Genomic DNA, 18,794 nt, shown 5'->3' on the forward strand with positions numbered 1-18,794 from the left:
CTCGCTGGGGGGTGGGGTGGGGGGTGTCCCACGCGGCGGCTGCTGCGTGAACTCGGGCGGGGTGCTTCTCCGGGGCGGGTTCCAAAAAAAGCCGTCGAGCCCCTGGTTAACCCCCCATCGCTACATCGCGGCGGGGATGAAATGAGAAACTTCAAAAAAAAAAAAAAAAAGTTAAGGTTTTTATACGCAGTGTATTTATAGTGCATGGAGTCATTTATATACCTTTGCAATTTGGCAGCGTGTTGCCAAATTAGAAGGGTGCTGGTTTATATCCACTTTGTTAGTTTAAGTGACTTCACAAATTGGAAGGCAATAGTGGAACCAGACCTTTAGACACTACACTTGTTAAGCTTGGTTTTGCTACGTTTGGTTTGTTTCAAGTTTAAGTTACAAACGTCTCCCTAGCTAAGAGGACCAGTTAAAGTGTGTATTAAAAATAAACCCATATTTTGGCCATTTAAATGAGTTCAGCCCTTGTGCTTCTGCTATGTGTCCCCCCAGATCACAACTCTTTGGCAGCACGTTGCCTTGGAGACTTTCTGTAGTTTCCTTGCAGCCACAGAAGACATGCTGCTATAGTCAGAGTTGACGTAGAAAAGAAGTTTGATGTCTCTAGCAAGTTACTGGCTAGCGTGGACTTGCCCAGTAGGCTACTGAAAGAACAGCGACCATGTGAAGTGTCAGTCTGGGTAACAAAGAGGACACTGGATTCTGATCCTGAGTTTTCCACTTGGGAAGAAATACCGGTTATGTCTGTTTCCCCAAATATGGAATGGTCTTAATAAACTGCTGTCTAGTATTGAGTTCTAAGAAGGCAATGCAGAGTTCTGAACTCTGAACAGAGTAACTCGGTATTAAAGTCACATAAAACTAGTATTTTTTAATCTTATTTTTATGTTTGAAAATAACTGTTCCATAACCAGTTCAGCATGGTGGTCATCCATTTGGTCCCTGACTCAGTGACTTTTACCATTGTCCTATTTCCAGTAGTGGCCATAAATGGATGCCTGGAAAGAACAAGAAACAGGCAGACGTGTATGTTGTTTCCCTGTAAAGCTTTTCCAATTTCTAAATATTTGCAACTCCAGGAGTTCAGGAGAACTAATGAGAGCGCCTACCAGAGAAGTGGATTCTCCCACTAAGTTTTTGTTGTCCTATGCCAACCTGTGTTTTGTCTGTCCTGTCTGTAACAGAGGAGAATTGGTATATGAAGTATTTCTTGCAAGTTACCCATCACATCCATGGAAGACAGCGTTCAGGGTTTGCTTGGCCTCTTCTCAAAGGCATTCCAACTGGACTTCACCTTCCTCTTTCTCAATGGGAAACTGCACCAGCAATGCCCTTTCTGTTCCTCTCAACATAACTGAAGTGTTTCAGAGAAATATTTAGTAATACGCATTTTGCTCACGTGTTGAGCCTGCCGGGTTGCCTCAGTTTTCCATCAGAAAGTGCACCTACTTTCTCAATTCCTTTGTTCCAGGCAGAGTCAGTACGTACCCAAGAGAAGTGTTCTTCTGTAGTTTCCCTTTGTTTCATCTGTCTTGAACCAGAACAAATCAATATATGCGGTTTCCTCCAGAGAACAAGACTTGTTACCTGTATCAGTGATTTGCACTAATTGCCCCCCGAGATTTTAATTTCTACAGGAAATCCTTCTGCTGAGCCAGGAACACAAGGAAACGTACAGCTATCTTTATTACATCTGTCACATCTCAATATATCTGACTAGATCTGTAATTTGCATGCTTGGAAAACTCACCTGAGCAACAAATGAATCCTTACTTCTGTTCTTTCCACCCTGCAAAAAAACCATAATTGAAGTAATCCTTCGTATGTAACATATGTTTACCTACTTTTAAAGTTGTCGCTTTCTCCCCAGAGTTTTAATATTGGTGTTTGTTTTTATTATGGTTAAAGTCTTGGGGAGGAAAGTTGATGTTATAGGAAGACATCTTAGCACAACTCTTGGTTTGTAGTGGCCAACTCTGTTGTTACAGATTATGACAACTTTTTATGGCAAACATTACAAGTCTGATGTTACACAAACTGCTTATTTAGTTTAAAACATAATTTTACAAGTCTGCAGTAACATTTCAACTTTTCATTCTAAAGGATTCCAGCCTACCTTAATAGTAATGTAAATAATGTGTATAAAGTTGCTTTTATATGTACAATATACATAGTAAGTTGATTTTGAATTTTTGGAAGGAACCCTTGCCTGCACAAATTAGCACATCAGTGACTTTAAGGATTTACTGCTTTGGTCCAAGGTTTCCCCACTAGGAATAGGCTTCAGGACCAAAGTCATGGTACAGATACTAAATTAAACAACAAAGAAGAATGAGTTGGGGGGAAAACTCAGCTTTTTTTGAGCCTGCACAGTATTCTTTTACAGTTTGAATGGTGCCCAGTTTTCATACACTGATTTAACAAGGCTGCTCAAGTAAGCAAAGTTGTACCTTTTTATGTATATTTTCATGATCAAATCCTGTCCATGCAGCGGGAGTTAATCATAGTCTGAGAAACAGATCCACTTGGTTTTCCTTTCTAGTGGCCTAAAGAAATGAAGGAGTAGAGGAAGAACGCAGATACAAGACCCATATAAGCGTGACAATTTTTTCTTTGGAAAGAGTTTCTTTTCCTGTTTTGTTTAAAGAAATGTAGATCCTTTTCAAACTTTTACCCTTGTAAAGTAGGAGTTCATACAAGGATAAATACACATTCATGCCCATAGTACAAAGTTTTATTGGAGCATTGGTTGTGTAAAGAGTTCATGAAACAGTCGTCCTCATTTGAGAGAGTCTAGAAGCAATTCTTTGATCCTTTGTGGTGAGGTTGGATGGTTGGAAGCCTGTACGCTTGTGAGGAATATTATTGTTGCTACAGAGGAGAGACCACTGCTGTAAAGGTATTCCAAATTTAAAAAGGGAAAAAAAAAAAAAAGAGGGAAGTAAGTTGGACATGCTCAGAGCATCAAGTAATTGTGGTAGACTTGGTATGTTGGGGAGATAAATACTGTCGTCTTTTGAATACTTTGGTAAGAAGTAATATGTAGTAGTATTACAGCAGTCATAGATGAACTCTGAGCAGCTGTACGCTTTTCGTGTGTCTGTGCATAAGGTTGGGAACTGCTGATAGTGGTGGTATGTGCTGGTCTGGGAACCTTTGACTTTTTCAAAAGGCAGCCAAAGACTAGGGCTCAAACCAGACAGGTTAACCCCCCAACTAAGACAGTAGACCTTTGAGCCATAGAAGGCATATTAAAACAAATGTGTTATGCCATAACAAGTTCAGCATTTGGTTAACAGGCAACTGATATTAGGTAGTAATAGAAGGATAATTTTATTTACCTCTTGAATGGAAAATACAGCTCAGCAGAGCAGAGTTTCATTATACAGCAGCTTTTTGAGGTGGCATGTTAACTGGTCTATCTCATTGAGAATACAAAAACAGTAGACAGCGTTTCAGGAAGAGTTTGAATCTTTCCGATCATCCACCCTTCCTTTTTTCTTTTCTGTGCTCAAAATGCTGAAAAGCTGTTTTTATGGCCCCACTTCTTGAAATGTGTGTGCCACTTGCAACTTTTTCACATTTGTCCAATATAGTCACTAGCAGAATTTTGTCTATAAGCATATGCATCATATAGGAGCTAGCATGGTCCTTAGGTGACCCTGTTGGATCCTTTTCTTGCTTTGCAAAGTGATGAGTATCAGGTGGAATGAACTAAGGTTCAGAGACTTTTTAAAGTTCGCTACTTCGGGCTATGTTTGTTAAGAAGTTAATAGTGACTGTCTTCTAATTGGAGGCATTCTTTCCCGACTACAGTAAGTAATTGTTCTCTCTAGCTGCTGCCCTCAACGTTTTCCACCCGCACAATCATAACAAACATATCTCCATCAGATTTTCATGGCAATTCCCTAGCTGCCACAGCAGATGTGTTAATACCTGTATGCATCCATATTCTTTTTTTCCCCTTTATAAAACGTTATGCTCCACTTCTTATTAAAGTAGGTTAAGCGATTTTTTAAAATCTTTTAAAAGCACGGCTGATGGGTGAGGTAATTTGCTGTGTATTTCAGAATGATGTAAAATCTCTGTTCCCAGAACAATTTTAAATTAAGTAATTCCAGGACTGAGTTTTGAATAAGGTTGAGGGTGGATACACACTAAGAAGTTGAAGCAGGTTTCTTCTATATGGACAACTGATGGAGGAAAGACCCTTTGTCAAGTGCTGGAGTAGCTGATAATTTACAAGATGAGATCTTGGATTATATCAAGAACATACAAAATTTAGGTCAGGAAGTGGTCTTGATGTATAACAGTAACGTGAAGCTTTTATTGGTATTGCTGTAGTCCTATGCATCTTTGTGCATTTTTTTTTTCCTTGTGCTATTCAGACAGCTTGGGGAGTTGGAGTATGTAGAACAGGTCATAGCTGTGGCCGCTGTCTACCCATGCTCCATCCCACGTTTATACGTAGCCCACATGCTGCGTTTCCTTTCCCAGGGCTCTGTAGACTGAATGAACTATTGTGGTAGGGACAGCATTTGCTAACTCTTTGTTCCTAGAAAGCTCTAGGTCTGTCTCCTATCATGATATGTATGCAACTCGTATGGTGTGTGACAGGGACCTGGGGAGAAGTGGCACCAGGAAAAAAAAAAAAAATCAAAAGGCCTGCAACTGCTTCTTGGGCAATGCCAAGTGTTGCCCTGAGTGAAGAAGCACCAGGAGGAGGCTGTAGGAAACCTTCCAGTAGTGGTAGTAGTTCCTCACAGACTCTTTATAATTTGCTTTATTTTTCCTGGGATAGTTCTGGAGAATCTGTGGATGAGCTTGTGTGTCACTACCCTTGGGCAGCAAGTCCAGCTCCTCCTAACCGTGCATCTATCTGCTGTACCTGTGCATCGGGTCTTGCCATGCGAATGGCCCTCTGCGGTCATTGAGAGAGAGTAAGCCCAGCACCTTAGGCAGTGCTGAAGCAACCTTGTTCCAAATATGATTATTTTTTAAACCTTTTTTTTTTTTTTTTTTTTTTTTAAACTTTCTATTGTGATACTTGAGGTGCACGGCCTACTTTGTCAGATACTTAACCGGCATGCTACTGCCGTGTTAACGTTTTCGCCAGGTGAATGATCTGGTTATATGCAGAGGTTCTCCAAATCATTTTGTGTAACAGAGTAACTACATCACCCTCTTAAACATAGTCCTGAATATAAGTGTGGCAGTATTCATAAAGAATATTTAAAGCTAAATTTTACACTCATTTTGTGTTTGATCCCTTCTTCTAAATCCTACTGTAGGAGCATATCTGCGATATGAAGGGCTTACACAAAGGCACAATTTTGGGGTTTTTTTGTGTCATTTCTATTTGTTCAGTGTTGAGGTCTTAATATGGCACATTTGCGCAAAGCTTAAATGGGAGCAGCAAAAAAATTGTGGAACTTTTAAAACTGTAGCAGGTAAATAGTGGCTTGGAGTAACCCTTATGATAGTGGTAATGATTATATGTTATCAGCTGGATAAAGTGCCAGGAATTAATAAGCTGGGATTTATCTATGCAAGAAGATTTTACCCTTATATTTAGTTTGCTCTTATTCTGAAGTAAATATATATATATTTTTTTTTTTTTTTTTGGTCTTAACCCCTTCTCAACTGACCTACCTGCTTGTTCCTCAGTCACGTTTGCTTTTTGCTTCACCCTAATAGTCATAAGTCAATTAATAAGGACATACGGGTGACCTACACTGTTGTTATTCTCTTGGTCTTGGTACATATGTTTCACATGACACCTGTTAATGCTTGTAAACGTTGTATAAGCTTAAGTATGATACAATAAAAGTATGAATTTCAGGATTTTAATAAGATTGACTTCAAAGTTAGTATGGTTATGGTAGCTATGGTAACTAACACTTACTAATTAAAATATGCTAAAACTTGCAGGGGAGTGAAAAGGGGAAAAAATGTAAGTTAATGTTTTTGTTTTCATAATTTAATGGTAAAAGGTTTTTGGTTTGGTTTTTTTTTTTCCAGTGCATTGCCTAAGTGCCAGTCAGTTGATTATTTGCTTTTTTTAAAGAAACCCTTTAAAAATAGTGGAGGCTGAACCACATTGTAATTTTTGTATGTAAACTAAAAAAATGCATCTACCTGCTATTTCCATAGCAAGCTCATTCCTTGGGCAGAGATAACAGCAGAGGTTTCCTGGAGTGTTCCCTATAGGCTGCTGCTTTATCTGCTTTATCTGCTGAATAGCTGGTAGGCGATATCTCTGTGGCTTTGCGGCCTTTGTGATCATGAAATCATAATCAGGGTTTGGTCCTAATACAGCTTTACAGTATGATACAGACTGACTGGTCAGGACAGCCAGATTGACAAACTGGAGCTGTTGTTGAGATTGATGATCTGTTTAAATGAACTTTCAAACTTTTAAAGAAAGAAATAGCTGTTGTTATAAATAGTTTTTTGTAAAATATTTATCATGTTCAAACTTTTGAAAAATGAATTCCCATAGTTGAGTTTCATATGCAGGTGCAGAGGAAAGATTTAAAAGACAGCATTTTAACATCCTACTTGTTTTCAGGGTTTCTTCTGTTTAATTTAATGGTAATATTGTATTATTGTATTTGTTTCAAAAAGGATTAAGAGAGTTGTTCCATAATAGCTATAATCCTTTGTGTTCAGCATGTTCAGAGTATTGTACAAATATTAACAAATCTGCACAACCCTTCAGTGTGGTAGGTAGGGACAGCAAGATGAAAAGGTTGAGTTACTCAAGGTCAGTATTTAAGTAAATATTGGATCCAGGATTAAAACTGTCCTCAGTCTTGTAAAGAGCATGATTTCCTGTTGCTCAGCATAATGTCTTTTCTTTACTTCGTCTTCTAGCTCTTATCAGTTTCTATGGCAGAGAAACACTCTTCTAATACCACTAAAAGTTAAACGGAAGGGAGAGTTTTGCTGACAAAGAATAAAAGAATAATTATTTCTAGCAGAGTTTTAGTTTTGAGCCGTGTTGCTTATAGCTAATTATTTTTGAGGAAACTTTGTATTAACTTTTGAGTTAAGAAATGCATTTCATACTAATAATGGAAAATAAGAAAGAAGATACATTTAAGTTTTTCTCACAGCACAGGTCTGACTTACATCCGGCTGATACTCAGTAAATCTCAACAGTCTACTGAGAAATGAATGTGTGCAGAAGAAGAACGTTACAACATTTGAATGTCTTCACGTGCATTAGAAATTTGACTACAAATGGGGGGTCCATATCAAAACCTCTTGCTCCTAGCAGTATTAAACTGAGTATCTCTGTTGTCCCACTAGAGGAAAAAGCGTGCATTCAGACCTCAACATTAGTTCCTTCAGTAGCTGGTGTGGTAGATTTGGTTTTTGTGAGAGCAGCATCAGGTCCATGCTCTATGAATTTACTTGTATTATTGTATTGAACATTAATGAGGGAGAGCTAGTTTTGATGTAGGGCTTCAGACAGAACTTAGAGATAGAAGTTGTTTATATAATCTGTCCTCTGCTTTTGTGGGAGTTTGGGTCCTTAATCTTTCTCTCTGTTCCGTAGTGCCTTTGTACAAAACGGGCTTCCTCTTCATCATCAGTGACCAATCTTGATTTAGGCTTCTGGCATATCATCCTTCTTGCCCATCATCTCTAAACCTGTCAAGCAGTAGTTTAAGACCTTTCTATCTTGCCTTTTCGCAATTTGATTAAGAATTGTTTTCGGTCTGTTTCCTATTCTTTACACTTCATTGAAATTCACAAGCTTTAACAGCCTTTTTGGCCAGTTCCTCAAGAGCGTGTCTTCACCTTCATGTGCTTACTGGCCCTGCCTGTCACAGTGCTGCTTGGTATGTTGTTCTTCCCTGACTACTTTGCTTGCTTTTTTTGTTGTTCTGAAGACATTCTTCTAGTCACTTGTTTGTGTGTTTATTGTCATCATCTCTTTCTGGGGAAGTGCTGCAGGGCTATGTACTCTTAAATTTTTGGGGATGATAGTAGCCCAGATGATGGCAACTCTCAGCTCTGCTTTTTTCTTCCTAACTTTACTACTCTTCTCTCACTTAAATTTGTTGTCAGCTTTCCCTTGCTGACATTCTTGTGCAGAAATCTTTCTTTCGGCTTATGCTTAGGATGGCCCAACATATTCTCTCACCATTTGTGTCCATTTCTCTTGATTTTTGGAGCAGGAAAGGGAAATCATCTTTTTTGTCATTCCCAACTGAAAGTCTTGCTGTTTCTTATTCTTCATCTGCTTTGTTGCTTACACCCAGCTTTACCTTTCTGTCCAACTAAATACACTTCATGTAGTGATTGCACTGTGCTCTATGGTTATTTATCTCTTTTTCTTTGTCCTTCCAACAAAGCTCTCCTAGTCTGCAAAAAAAAAAATAAAAAAGCAAAACAATATAGTAAATGATACTATCCAAATCCTGAATTGGCTGTGCCAGCACCCAGTTGAACCCTCTCTTTCACATCACACAGCCCCTCCTTTTGGCTGCATCAAGTTTGGTGTCACCTGTCTCTTCAAATAACTTTTGCATTTCTACTACTGCCCGTTATCTTATGTTGTCTGTTGGTGTTACTCTGAGTTTCTCCTTCTTTGGTAGCGGTCTAAACCTTAGTGTACTACTAGATGAGAGATGTTTTGTGAGACAAGCTTTTCTTCCTCTGTATCGTGAATATCTTTGAGCCTGGTTGTTACATGTTCTGAAATCTCCTGTTAAAGTCCTTTAATGCTTGCATTAAATTAGCCAAGAAAGTAACTTGTAATCTTATAATTCTTTTTTTCCAGTTTCAAATAAACTAGGTGGCTTTTCTTTTTTTGTGCTATCATGCTGTTTTCCTTCTCAGTCACAGCAATATTGATTATTTTTTATTTGTGTTTAAGTGGCACTTAAAAATCCATGCCCTGTCATGCTTGGTGTGTATATTTGCTTTGAAGCACCAAGTATCCCTTTGGTTGTGAGTTTTTTGCTTTGGTTCTTAAGTGTCTTTTACTTTAAGAACTGTAACTGATGCACTGCCTGCCGAGGCAGGTGACATTCTCTGCTCTGTAGAAGCAACCTGGCTAAATGAGTAGCGAAGCAGTTCAGCGCAGCAGTGTGGGGCGAATTTTGTACAGGTGTTGCCCATATGTGTTGGGTATATGCCTGGAAATGGGCAGGGTGATGGTAAATTTTTTCATCTGTCAGTATATCATTTTTCACAAGGGGTGGAATTTTTTAGAAAGCTTAGGGGAAGGACGAATTTTGCTCAAGGTTCTCTCGTTTTATTATTGTAAGATTTATAGCATTGCCAAGCCCCTTATTTGGACTGATCCCAGACCTGCCATCCCTCATCCATTTGGAGATCAGAGCTCTCTTCCTCTGTTTTTCCAGCTTTTGTTCCAACCGTGGAAAAAAATCAGCTTTTGAACTATTTTTTCAGAGGAATAGTTTGTTCAGTCCTTACTTCTAAACTGGAAAGTAAGGAATGTTTTAAGGAGACTTTGAGATTTCCATAGTTTTATTCTACATCCCACGATGGGGCTTTCAGTTTTAGAGCACTAACATATTTCTACTTGAATTTAACCAACTCGCTTCCTGCCCTCTTAAAGTCGCTTTGTCTGCCTCTGTTCCCTGCTGCTCTAGACTTAAAGCTATTACCTTTTGGCCTGGATCCACCCATCCTGACACTGAAACAAAGGCCCGACTGAAGAAAACATTCCAGGAACAGTTTATCCTTTCCTAGTTGATACTGATTCTCTAATGCAGGGTTGCTTTTTTGGCTTTTCTTTCAGCACTGCTGAGGCCAAATACCTTCCCAGCCACTCTGAAATTTCTTAGCAGTTCACTTTCATCTTACTAACCAAAGAACTCTGGTAGATGGCTGTATAGGGAGAGATGCTGTCATGGGTGCTGGCTCTTGAGCCCTGTAGTTCAGTGCCTTGTGGAGTTGACTGGCAAGGTCCCTCCAAGTCTGACCTTTCCCTGGAGTATGGTTATTCCAGCATGCTTTATTCTGTGTATTGAATCACAGAATTCCATGTGTTGTGGCATTATGGCTGCTGTGCCCCCAAGCAATTCTTCCTAATTTACATGTGTCTTCCAGAATGTCCCTTCTTAAAGGGCAGAGGGCACCAATGTTGTCTGTTCTTGTATTGTGCTTATACCCTGCATATTTTGTTACAAGTACCTAATCAGGTAAGTGCTAATTCTCAGTAGCTGGTATCACTGAAGCACTTACACCATGTATGGGAAAAACAATTGAGACAACTTTATGACAATCTGATAATGGCCACTGAAGGGAAGGTATAATTTTTAACTTGTAGCAACATTTAAATGACTGGGGATAAAGTCCAGACAAATGCTTTGGGTTATTACAAAATGAGGCTTTGAGCTACAGCGTTTCTAGGACTGCCCTTCTCTCTCTTCGCATGTTCTGTAGCTTCAGGCACTGCATTGCAGTTTGATCAGCTGTTTGGTTCATATCCTGGTTTTCTTCTGGCTCAAAATCATGCATGTTTTGCTTTTTGCTGGATTCTTCTTTTGTACCTGCCTTTTGTAGGCTGGCACAACAACAGATGCAAAGTCCTAAGAAGAGCTGCTCTAAATACATGTGTGTGTTTCTCCTACCCCTCCCCCTGGTCTCCTCTCGCTCCCACCGCCCCTTCTCAAATTGCATTAATATTTACAGAACAAGAGCCAGTACTCCAGCATTAGCCACAAATCCAGAATGAGATTTTTCTGGCTCTGTCTGCAGCTAATGTAGAAGACAACAGAGGTTAGAAATGCACTTTAAAAAAAAAAAGAAAAACAAAAGGCCTTTTCATATCCAACACACTAGATGAATTGTGTTAGGTATAAATAGGCCTACAAAGACCAGAGCATATGTAAGAAAATATTGTATGTATTGTTGTTGGAAGGCAGAGGAACATAGAATTATTTGCTCATTGACTAAATTAAAAATGCCAGAGCTTTACTTAGATGAAGTCATTTTCACCATTGTTTCTTCAAATTTTGTATGGGGAGAAGAGAGTTCCTTTCTTCAACTTATTCATTTACAGGCTAAGCAGTAAAATCAAAAAGTCAAGTGAAAGGATTTGCCAAACATGAAAGAGAAGCGTCTTGATAGTTACACACCAATAATGTACAAACTAAACATTTGTAAGGAGGTATATAAATAAAATTTTATCTTCAGGTCACCAGTAAAGTTTTGCAAACATAGATTTCATAGACAAACTGAGAAATAGGGAGGGGAATGGAGGAATGAAGAATTCAGATAATTTGCATTGTTTTATTTGACCCCAAACTAAGCATTTTCTTTAATTTCTGTTGTTCAGTGCATAACCTGTGTTCATAACCTTTATAAATTGACTTAAAAAGCCAAAATCAAAAGATAACTATTTCTGCTCTTCCAAATCGTTTTTATTTTAATGTTGTTTTATTCATTGGAAAGTATTTGCTGACTTCCATTGTAGTCTGCAACTGCACTTACTCCTCTGTGACCCCTTTGCTTGAGCGTTTCAAGACTTGCTTTTCCCTGGCCATGGGAAGGATTGCTGGTGTCCATTTCCAGTTTGCCTGAGGTTCTGGCTACTGGTGACCTCGGCTAGTTGCCAGCAGACAATTTTTTAACTATGTGAAGTAATTGGATTGTGTCCATCTCGTTGTGAGGCCAAGGGTTGTTTTGGAGCGTAGAAACTGAACTGCATTCTTCAAATGTAGGAGTTCATCTGCACGTTCTGTGGAAGATGATTTGGCAAAGCAGTCTAGAGAAGCTGGCGCTGCAGGATGCCTGTGCTGCTCTTCCTCTCAAGAATTGTGGGATTATATTTTAGCAAAGGATTCCTCAATCTACAGATACCCCAAAATACATAGTTACAGAAAAAATTGTTTGGTAGTTTTTTTTCATCCAGTATCGTTTTATTTATTCTTAAATCTCTGTCTTTCCAAGAAGATACCAATACCCATCAGTCTGTCTGTCAGAATGTAAATTCGTATTTTTTTCTAAGAAGGGCCCTCTTATTTTCTTCTCTGGTCTCTGACAGTAGACTCGGGTTATCTCACTTTTCTGATGAACCTATGTTTTCCAGATAAATGAAAACGTAGGGGTTTGTCTTTCAAAATGGAAACAGTTGGATTGCCTTTTTGTTTTACTGGGATAAGCATCCGTGATGCTCTGGGGAGTGGAGAATGATCTAAAATAAGCCTAGCTGTTTTTTGTTGTTTATCTGTTTCTTTTTGCATCTGTCTTAGTATTTATTGCTACCATCTGCATTTCATTTCAGGTTGTCTAATGTCTTATTCTGCATGTTCTGTGCCTATTCTCTTTACATAGCCTTGGGCTGTAATATCACCATTTGCCTACAAGAGATCCATTTCTATCTGTAACAAAATGAATTGCATTCATCTGTGTAATTCATTTCTAATGAATGCCTTGCTCCTCATTAAACAGTGATTTACCTTTGTTTCCCTTTTCTACACTGTCAACACTAACCATTTTGAGGTCCTGTGGAGAGATGCTAATTTGAGAAAGCAAAAGTCAATGCAACTAAGCACTCACAAATGCCATCCTCATTGGCACTTTCAAAAATATTCATGGGACACTTGTGAAATACAGGTTGCAGGTGCATAAGAAGACTCAATGTTTCTTAATCATAAGCTTTCAATGTACAAAGATAATGCTTCAGAGTTTAAATGCATTTCTCCTTGTCAGTGTCTTGAACAGGTAGCCAAGCCTGTGAATCTTTAAAGACCTTGTCTGCTCTTCAAGAATTTTACACGTCACAGGCACATTTGGGGAGACTATACTCTTGATTCGCTGTCCCCTCTGCACCTCTTCAGGAACATTAAAATATTTCAAACGTATTTGCAGAATAATGTTTTGAAATACTTAATTTTGAGCTATGTTTGAATGTTTCAGACTTGAAAATATTTTACATCAATTTTTTATGAGATTCAAAGACTAATATAACAATTTATTGTCTTTGTGTATCTAAAGGAAAAGGATTAGTACCATTAACTAATGAAATAGGGGTTGTGTAGTAATCTTGTTAAGAGATTTGGTCCATAGGCAACTTTTCATTAATGCCCTTTCAACCTGTCCTGCAGCATCACCTTTTCCAGCCCTGCACTTTGCAGAACAGCAGAATCTGCCGTCTGTGCAAATAGATCTGTACTGCTGGCAGATGATGGTTGAAGTCTAGAAGGAATTACTAAATTTATTTTCACTTCAAACCTGAGCAGGGTTTGAACTGCAGCAAGAGATTATGAGTATGAAAATACTGTTTGTAAATGTAATTTAAAGCAATACAGATTGTTTTTAGGAAGTTGTTTTATTTACAGCATCCCTAACTCTTATTTTAGCTACTCATTGACGCTTTTGATCACTCACATGAATTTAGCTTGGCATTTTACAGTATTTATTCTTGTGTTTGGCCAGATTGATCCCCTGTTGAAACTCTAGAATTGTCAGTGAGCATCAGTTGAGTTACACCATGGATTAATTTGATCATAGTATTATGAGGGGATTGAAGCATGGGAGATTTTTTTTTTTAACTGGTCTTGCCTAAATCATGTAGTGTTTGGAAGTAAGAACACTGATTAATGTAACAAAATTTTATTTTTAATATACATTTTAGAGGACAAAACTGACCTTGAGAACAGTGTGATGCAGAAGAAAATTAAAATCCCCAAACTCTCTCTCAATCACGTAGAAGAAGCTGGGGAGGTTACAGATTATGGGGAAGAAGATGTGGAGCTTAGACACAGTAAGGTACTGAAGTCTTTCCTTTTTTTTTTTTTTTTTTTTTCCCTTTTTTTTTTTCCCTTTTTTTTTTTTTTTTCTTCTTTTGTTCTGCCCTTGGTAGTAGTATTTGTATAGCTGTTGTCAGAGACCAGGAAGCTCGGAATGCAGAACCAGAAAATTATTACTGAATTTCTGTAATGTTTATATACTCTTTCCATGGCATCTATGGGGTATGGGTTTTCAAAACCTGATTTATGTGCAATCGAACATTTTCCTGTTTATTCCATCTGCACAGTTTAATTGCTGTTTGAGATTTTTTGGAACAATGCTCTTCCACTTTGGCCCAGAATGCTTTAAAAGTCACCAGTTACATGAATGTTGAGCAGCTGTTCTCAGTGGCACTTGTGACTTATTGCACGCTGCTTGTTTGGAATTGGAAGGGGTGCTCTGAGACTTCCCAACTACAGCAGTGGTTGAGAAGACAAATTGACAGGACTGCATCCTTCCATTATAATTGCCAGTTGCATTTTTAGGTCCAGATGCCAGAAACCCACTATGTAAATGTATTTATTTTTTGATATCAAATGATTTCTTTAAAAGTCTGCCAACCTTCAGAATAAAATACTGCTCTGTGGCTTCATGTGTTTTGCAGCTGCAGGAATGATACTAGTACATTTCTTTATGGTGGGCCAGATTTTTTTTTTTTTAAAGAACATGCGTGGAGCAGGCGTAACATCAAATAATCTCATTTTCTGCCACATTACTCATAGATATTGTGGTATGGGAATTGATAGTGTCAGCTTCTTGTCTCTAACCTATGAGCTATATTTGCTTTCCTTGCAGTTGCTTGGAAGTTCAAATGCTTTTTCCATATTTGGCCAATGAAACTTGGTGACTTTTACCTGTACTATCACATTTTAATGCCACTATCCAGGCCCCAGAAAAGAGGTGGGCTTTAATGGATAGGGATTGTGCAGATGTCTGAAGTTAAATTTCTGCTGAGTTCAAAGGAGATGAAGCCTCTGCAATGCAGTACTAATATAGAAGGAATGAGCTGATCAGGAAGATGAGATTGGATGATATATTCTGTCTCCAACTTCTGTGTTTTCAATTCCCTTTCAGTGTTTGCTGATACTGTTAACTCAGTCTCTTGCATCAGGCAGTTGGGTGAATGTGGTAGAGGAATAGTCAGAGAAGGTTTTGTCTCCCAAAGTGTGGGAAGGACAAGCCCTCTGTTCACAAAACAGCTTTGTATGGGTGCCACTTTCATCTCTGATGTCATTACAGGTGCCAAATGTAGCACACAGCTGATTCTGTCTCTTACTTACCAGTAAATGAATTGCTGTCGGAAATATAAACGTTAGGGGTAAGCTTTAAAGGAAGAGAGATCCACATTCTTTTAAAAAAGAAATTAATTATCTTTGTATATGGAATCAAATGACTTATATACACTCAGCTTGCATGTGTTGCCCAAATGCAGAAAGACAGGCCTTTAACTGCCTCAGAAGTTTGTATACGCATTTAGCTGAGTTACGCGTGCATGATAGTTATGATGTATATCCACAAGAATCTGTTAGGCGTTTTTGCAGGCAGACTTTGTCTTGCTTTTTTTGGAAAACAGGAATATTAATAGTTCCCAATTTGTATTACGTCTTACTGCTCTCCTAATTCATTTATTTTTTTATTGTAACATGCAGAGACAAGATGGGAGGAAACAAAGTGAAGGTACACACAAAAGCATTGAAGCAGTTGTTGCTCGCCTTGAAAAACAGAATGGGATGAGCCTCAGTAATACTTCCAGCCCTGAGGAGGCTTTTATGGAGACTTCAGAAAGCATGAACAACATGGACGATGCTGTAGTTCCTCGGATTCTGTATGAAGAATTGCTGAGGAGTTACCAACAGCAACAAGAAGAAATGAGACACATTCAACAGGAGCTTGAGAGAACACGGAGACAGCTTGTGCAACAGGCAAAGAAGCTAAAGGAGTATGGGGCACTCGTGTCAGAAATGAAAGAGCTCAGAGACTTGAACAGGAGACTCCAGGATGTACTGCTTCTAAGACTAGGTAGTGGTAAGTGCCGGACTTAAATGGGACTAGTTTTAATGAATTTTGCAAGTGTGATCAATAGTAATGGAAACGTGCAGTGGTTGTTAAACTGGACATTGAATGTTAAAAGGGTTTTCTGCTATGGCTGTACAATATGTGTTGAATTTGTATGCTATGTACGTCTGGGTTTTTCTTTAATGATAGTAGAGGTCTTTGTGCTGGTATGGTTGAATCAGAGTTCCATTTTAAGCAGCTGTATTTTAAAGAGTCTCTGACCTTGCAGTATATGCTGAAAAAGATAATAAAGCGTCATCTGCAAAATAGACCAATATGTTCCAGTTGGAAAAGAAAAAAAAAGAAGAAAGAAAAGGCAGTGGAATGAATATTTGGGCTAAAACTATTTTACTCGTTTCAGTTAGGGAGTTTGTTTATTGTTATGTAAGTGAATGTGTTACCTTCCATTTTCTGCCCCCTCTTCCCATTAGTAGCTCATTAGAATGTGATATATTCCTGAACTTCTTAGCAGTGGCTTTAAACAGCCATGCTATTTGAAAAATAATGGATTGTTAAAGCATAATTAAAAAAAAACTTTTTATATTAGTATCCCGTTTATCAACACTTGTTACAAAATGCAGGTTTGTGTAATTTGGATTTAAATTTTAAATATCTTGAGTCAGTTGCTCATTTGTTTTGGTTTATAACAATTATTTAACCATTATGTTGCAATAAATGGGAAAAAGAAAAAATAAAAAGTTCATCCTTTTCATTGAAGATGGTACCCTTGGAATACCTTCACATATTTTACTAATTTATATTTATTTGCTATTAGTATGTGGTACTGCTGTGTTGAAGATTTGCTCGGTGACTGAAACTTGGTTAAAATTTGTGCATCCAAACTTAGCATGCTGTTTCTTATGTCTGCCTTTTTGTATCTGGAAACCTAATTTTTGCATGTAAATTGGATATTGGCTCTTCTACTTGACTTGAACGGGTGCATGTAATGTGCATGTGGGTCCGAGTTCCATCCACGTACAAAGCTGAACCTGAGAGAGCATGTGCCTGTGCTGTAGCATGTGTTAAGGTGTGCCCGCAAGTTTGGAGCCAGGTTCTTGAAGTAGCATCTGATGATTTAAACTGGGTGTTTGATTGTGAATGCTCCTCTTTGTTACACTGTGCATAATTAAAATGTCATTACTTATTATAAACATTCTAGTTAACTTTTGAAATAAAACTAAATAGGCAAGGTTTCCACAGTCTGAAAAACACGATGTGGTTGGCAGTAGATTCCACTGAGCTTTCTAAAATTTTCCTTGGATGGAAAGAGGTTTCTTCATCTGCAAGTAGTTAGCTGGAATTTATGTGAGTGGAGCACCAGCCAGATGTTAGTAGGCAATGGGGCTGAACAGCATAAAATACCAATTTAGTTGGTAGACTTGACAGCAGTTTGAGTGGTGAGACCAGCAATGAAGTGAAGACAGCTTCTGAATTCTGTCTTGTTTCTTTCACTTTAAGAATGAAGGGGTGCATTTTTTACTTGAGCAGAATCAAGATAAGCTTAGAAGAAAAAGGAAAAAAGACAAAAACCAAAACAACAACAAAACACCCCAAACCTCTTGGAAAAAAATGCTGACTCTTCTCTAAATACTGGGCTTGAACTTCCATTGTATCAGTCTGGCACCTGCTTTACAACTGGAAATAAATCTCGATTACATTGAAGACAAGTTCTTTTAATTTAATCACATACCTGGACAAATACGAATTTTAGGTAACTTCTAAAAAAAATCACGTGTTGTTATTACTTGCATGGAACTTTTCATGGATGACAAAGGTAGAATTTGGCCCTGTAGGCTGTGTCCTTCACAGGGTGTGTCTTTCCTAAGACTCAGTGTATTAACTGCTGATAACTTCTGCCTTTCCTTGTAGCCTCATTCACAGTATAGGAACAACCAGATTCTAGAAAGATCAGTACAAAATTTATCAATTAATAGAAAGGGAGACATCTTCAGCAAATTATAAATTAGGGAGTCTGATGACAGTGTGAAAAAGTGCTACTTTTAATCAAGAAACAGGTATGTAGAGACTTCTTTAGTCCTCCTTACTTTTCCAGCTTATAAATGAGGTGTGTTTGGGTATGTGAATAATCTGTGAAAATTGTTCAGAAAATAGGTTACACCCTGAACTCATCTTCAGTTGTTGCAGCGATCTCTTAAACCTAGAGTTTCAAATTACATGTAATTTATGTTCCGCTGCACTTCTACCAGGCTGGACTTAATGCAAACTAATTGCATTTCTGTTTCACCTTAGAGACTTCTGATTTCTTTGCATGAGATGACAGCTGTTTTGTGCTGATGAATTGCAGCTGTGGGAAACGCGTGCCTGTTGCCATTTAAAACTTGCAGATCAAATATAGAACAGCCTCTTGAGCTAACATTCAGTCAAGTATTCAGTCTCCTAATTTACCATCAATATGTTGATTTTGGTGAGAAGCTAAAGTCAATGTATTCTTCTTTAGACCTAGGCCTTCATCTCTGCTACTAAACTTGAGCCCCTCTTGTGGGAAGAGTGAGGTTCTTAATCTTCCACATGGTGACACTGAATTGCTCTTTGTTTTAAAAGAGCCTTGAAAGCAGACGTGGCGAATGACAGTAGCGAAATCGGTACTGATCCATGGGGATGTATTGAAGCGTCTTTATGATTTTGATAGGCTGTTGCCCAAAGATCCCTTCCTGGAGGAGGCAGGCGTTTGACCAGGGCTCTAGGGACCAAAGCAGTGGGGGAAACACAATGACTGTCGTGGAAGAGGTTACGGCATCCCTTGCCTGAGCTCCCTGAAGAATGTGTGCAGCCAAAGCCTCTTTTCCCTTGTCTGCTTTGGTGTCAGGAAGCCCTGTGATCGTAGGCCTTTGCAGTTTGTCTTTGTTCTGTTGCACCTGAAAACATTAATTTTCCCTGCTTTTATCAATAGAGAATGAGGTGATTTAAAGAATTAAATCACTGACTCTTCC

The 18,794-nt window shown here is 38.5% G+C and overlaps 1 protein-coding gene across 1 annotated transcript in view; it reads left to right on the forward strand.

The window, feature by feature from the left end:
- Positions 1 to 18,794, forward strand: part of BEND5 (BEN domain containing 5) — a 595,256-nt gene that overhangs the window by 564,271 nt on the left and 12,191 nt on the right. Inside the window, exons 7-8 of the mRNA XM_035891345.1 lie at positions 13,634 to 13,767; positions 15,438 to 15,813. Of these exons, the coding sequence (XP_035747238.1) occupies positions 13,634 to 13,767; positions 15,438 to 15,813 (510 nt within the window). The remainder of the gene's footprint in view (positions 1 to 13,633; positions 13,768 to 15,437; positions 15,814 to 18,794) is intronic.

The sequence above is a fragment of the Egretta garzetta genome, unplaced genomic scaffold (genome assembly GCF_000687185.1).
Source record: "Egretta garzetta isolate BGI_Z169 unplaced genomic scaffold, ASM68718v1 scaffold533, whole genome shotgun sequence".
Classification (NCBI taxonomy): domain Eukaryota; kingdom Metazoa; phylum Chordata; class Aves; order Pelecaniformes; family Ardeidae; genus Egretta; species Egretta garzetta.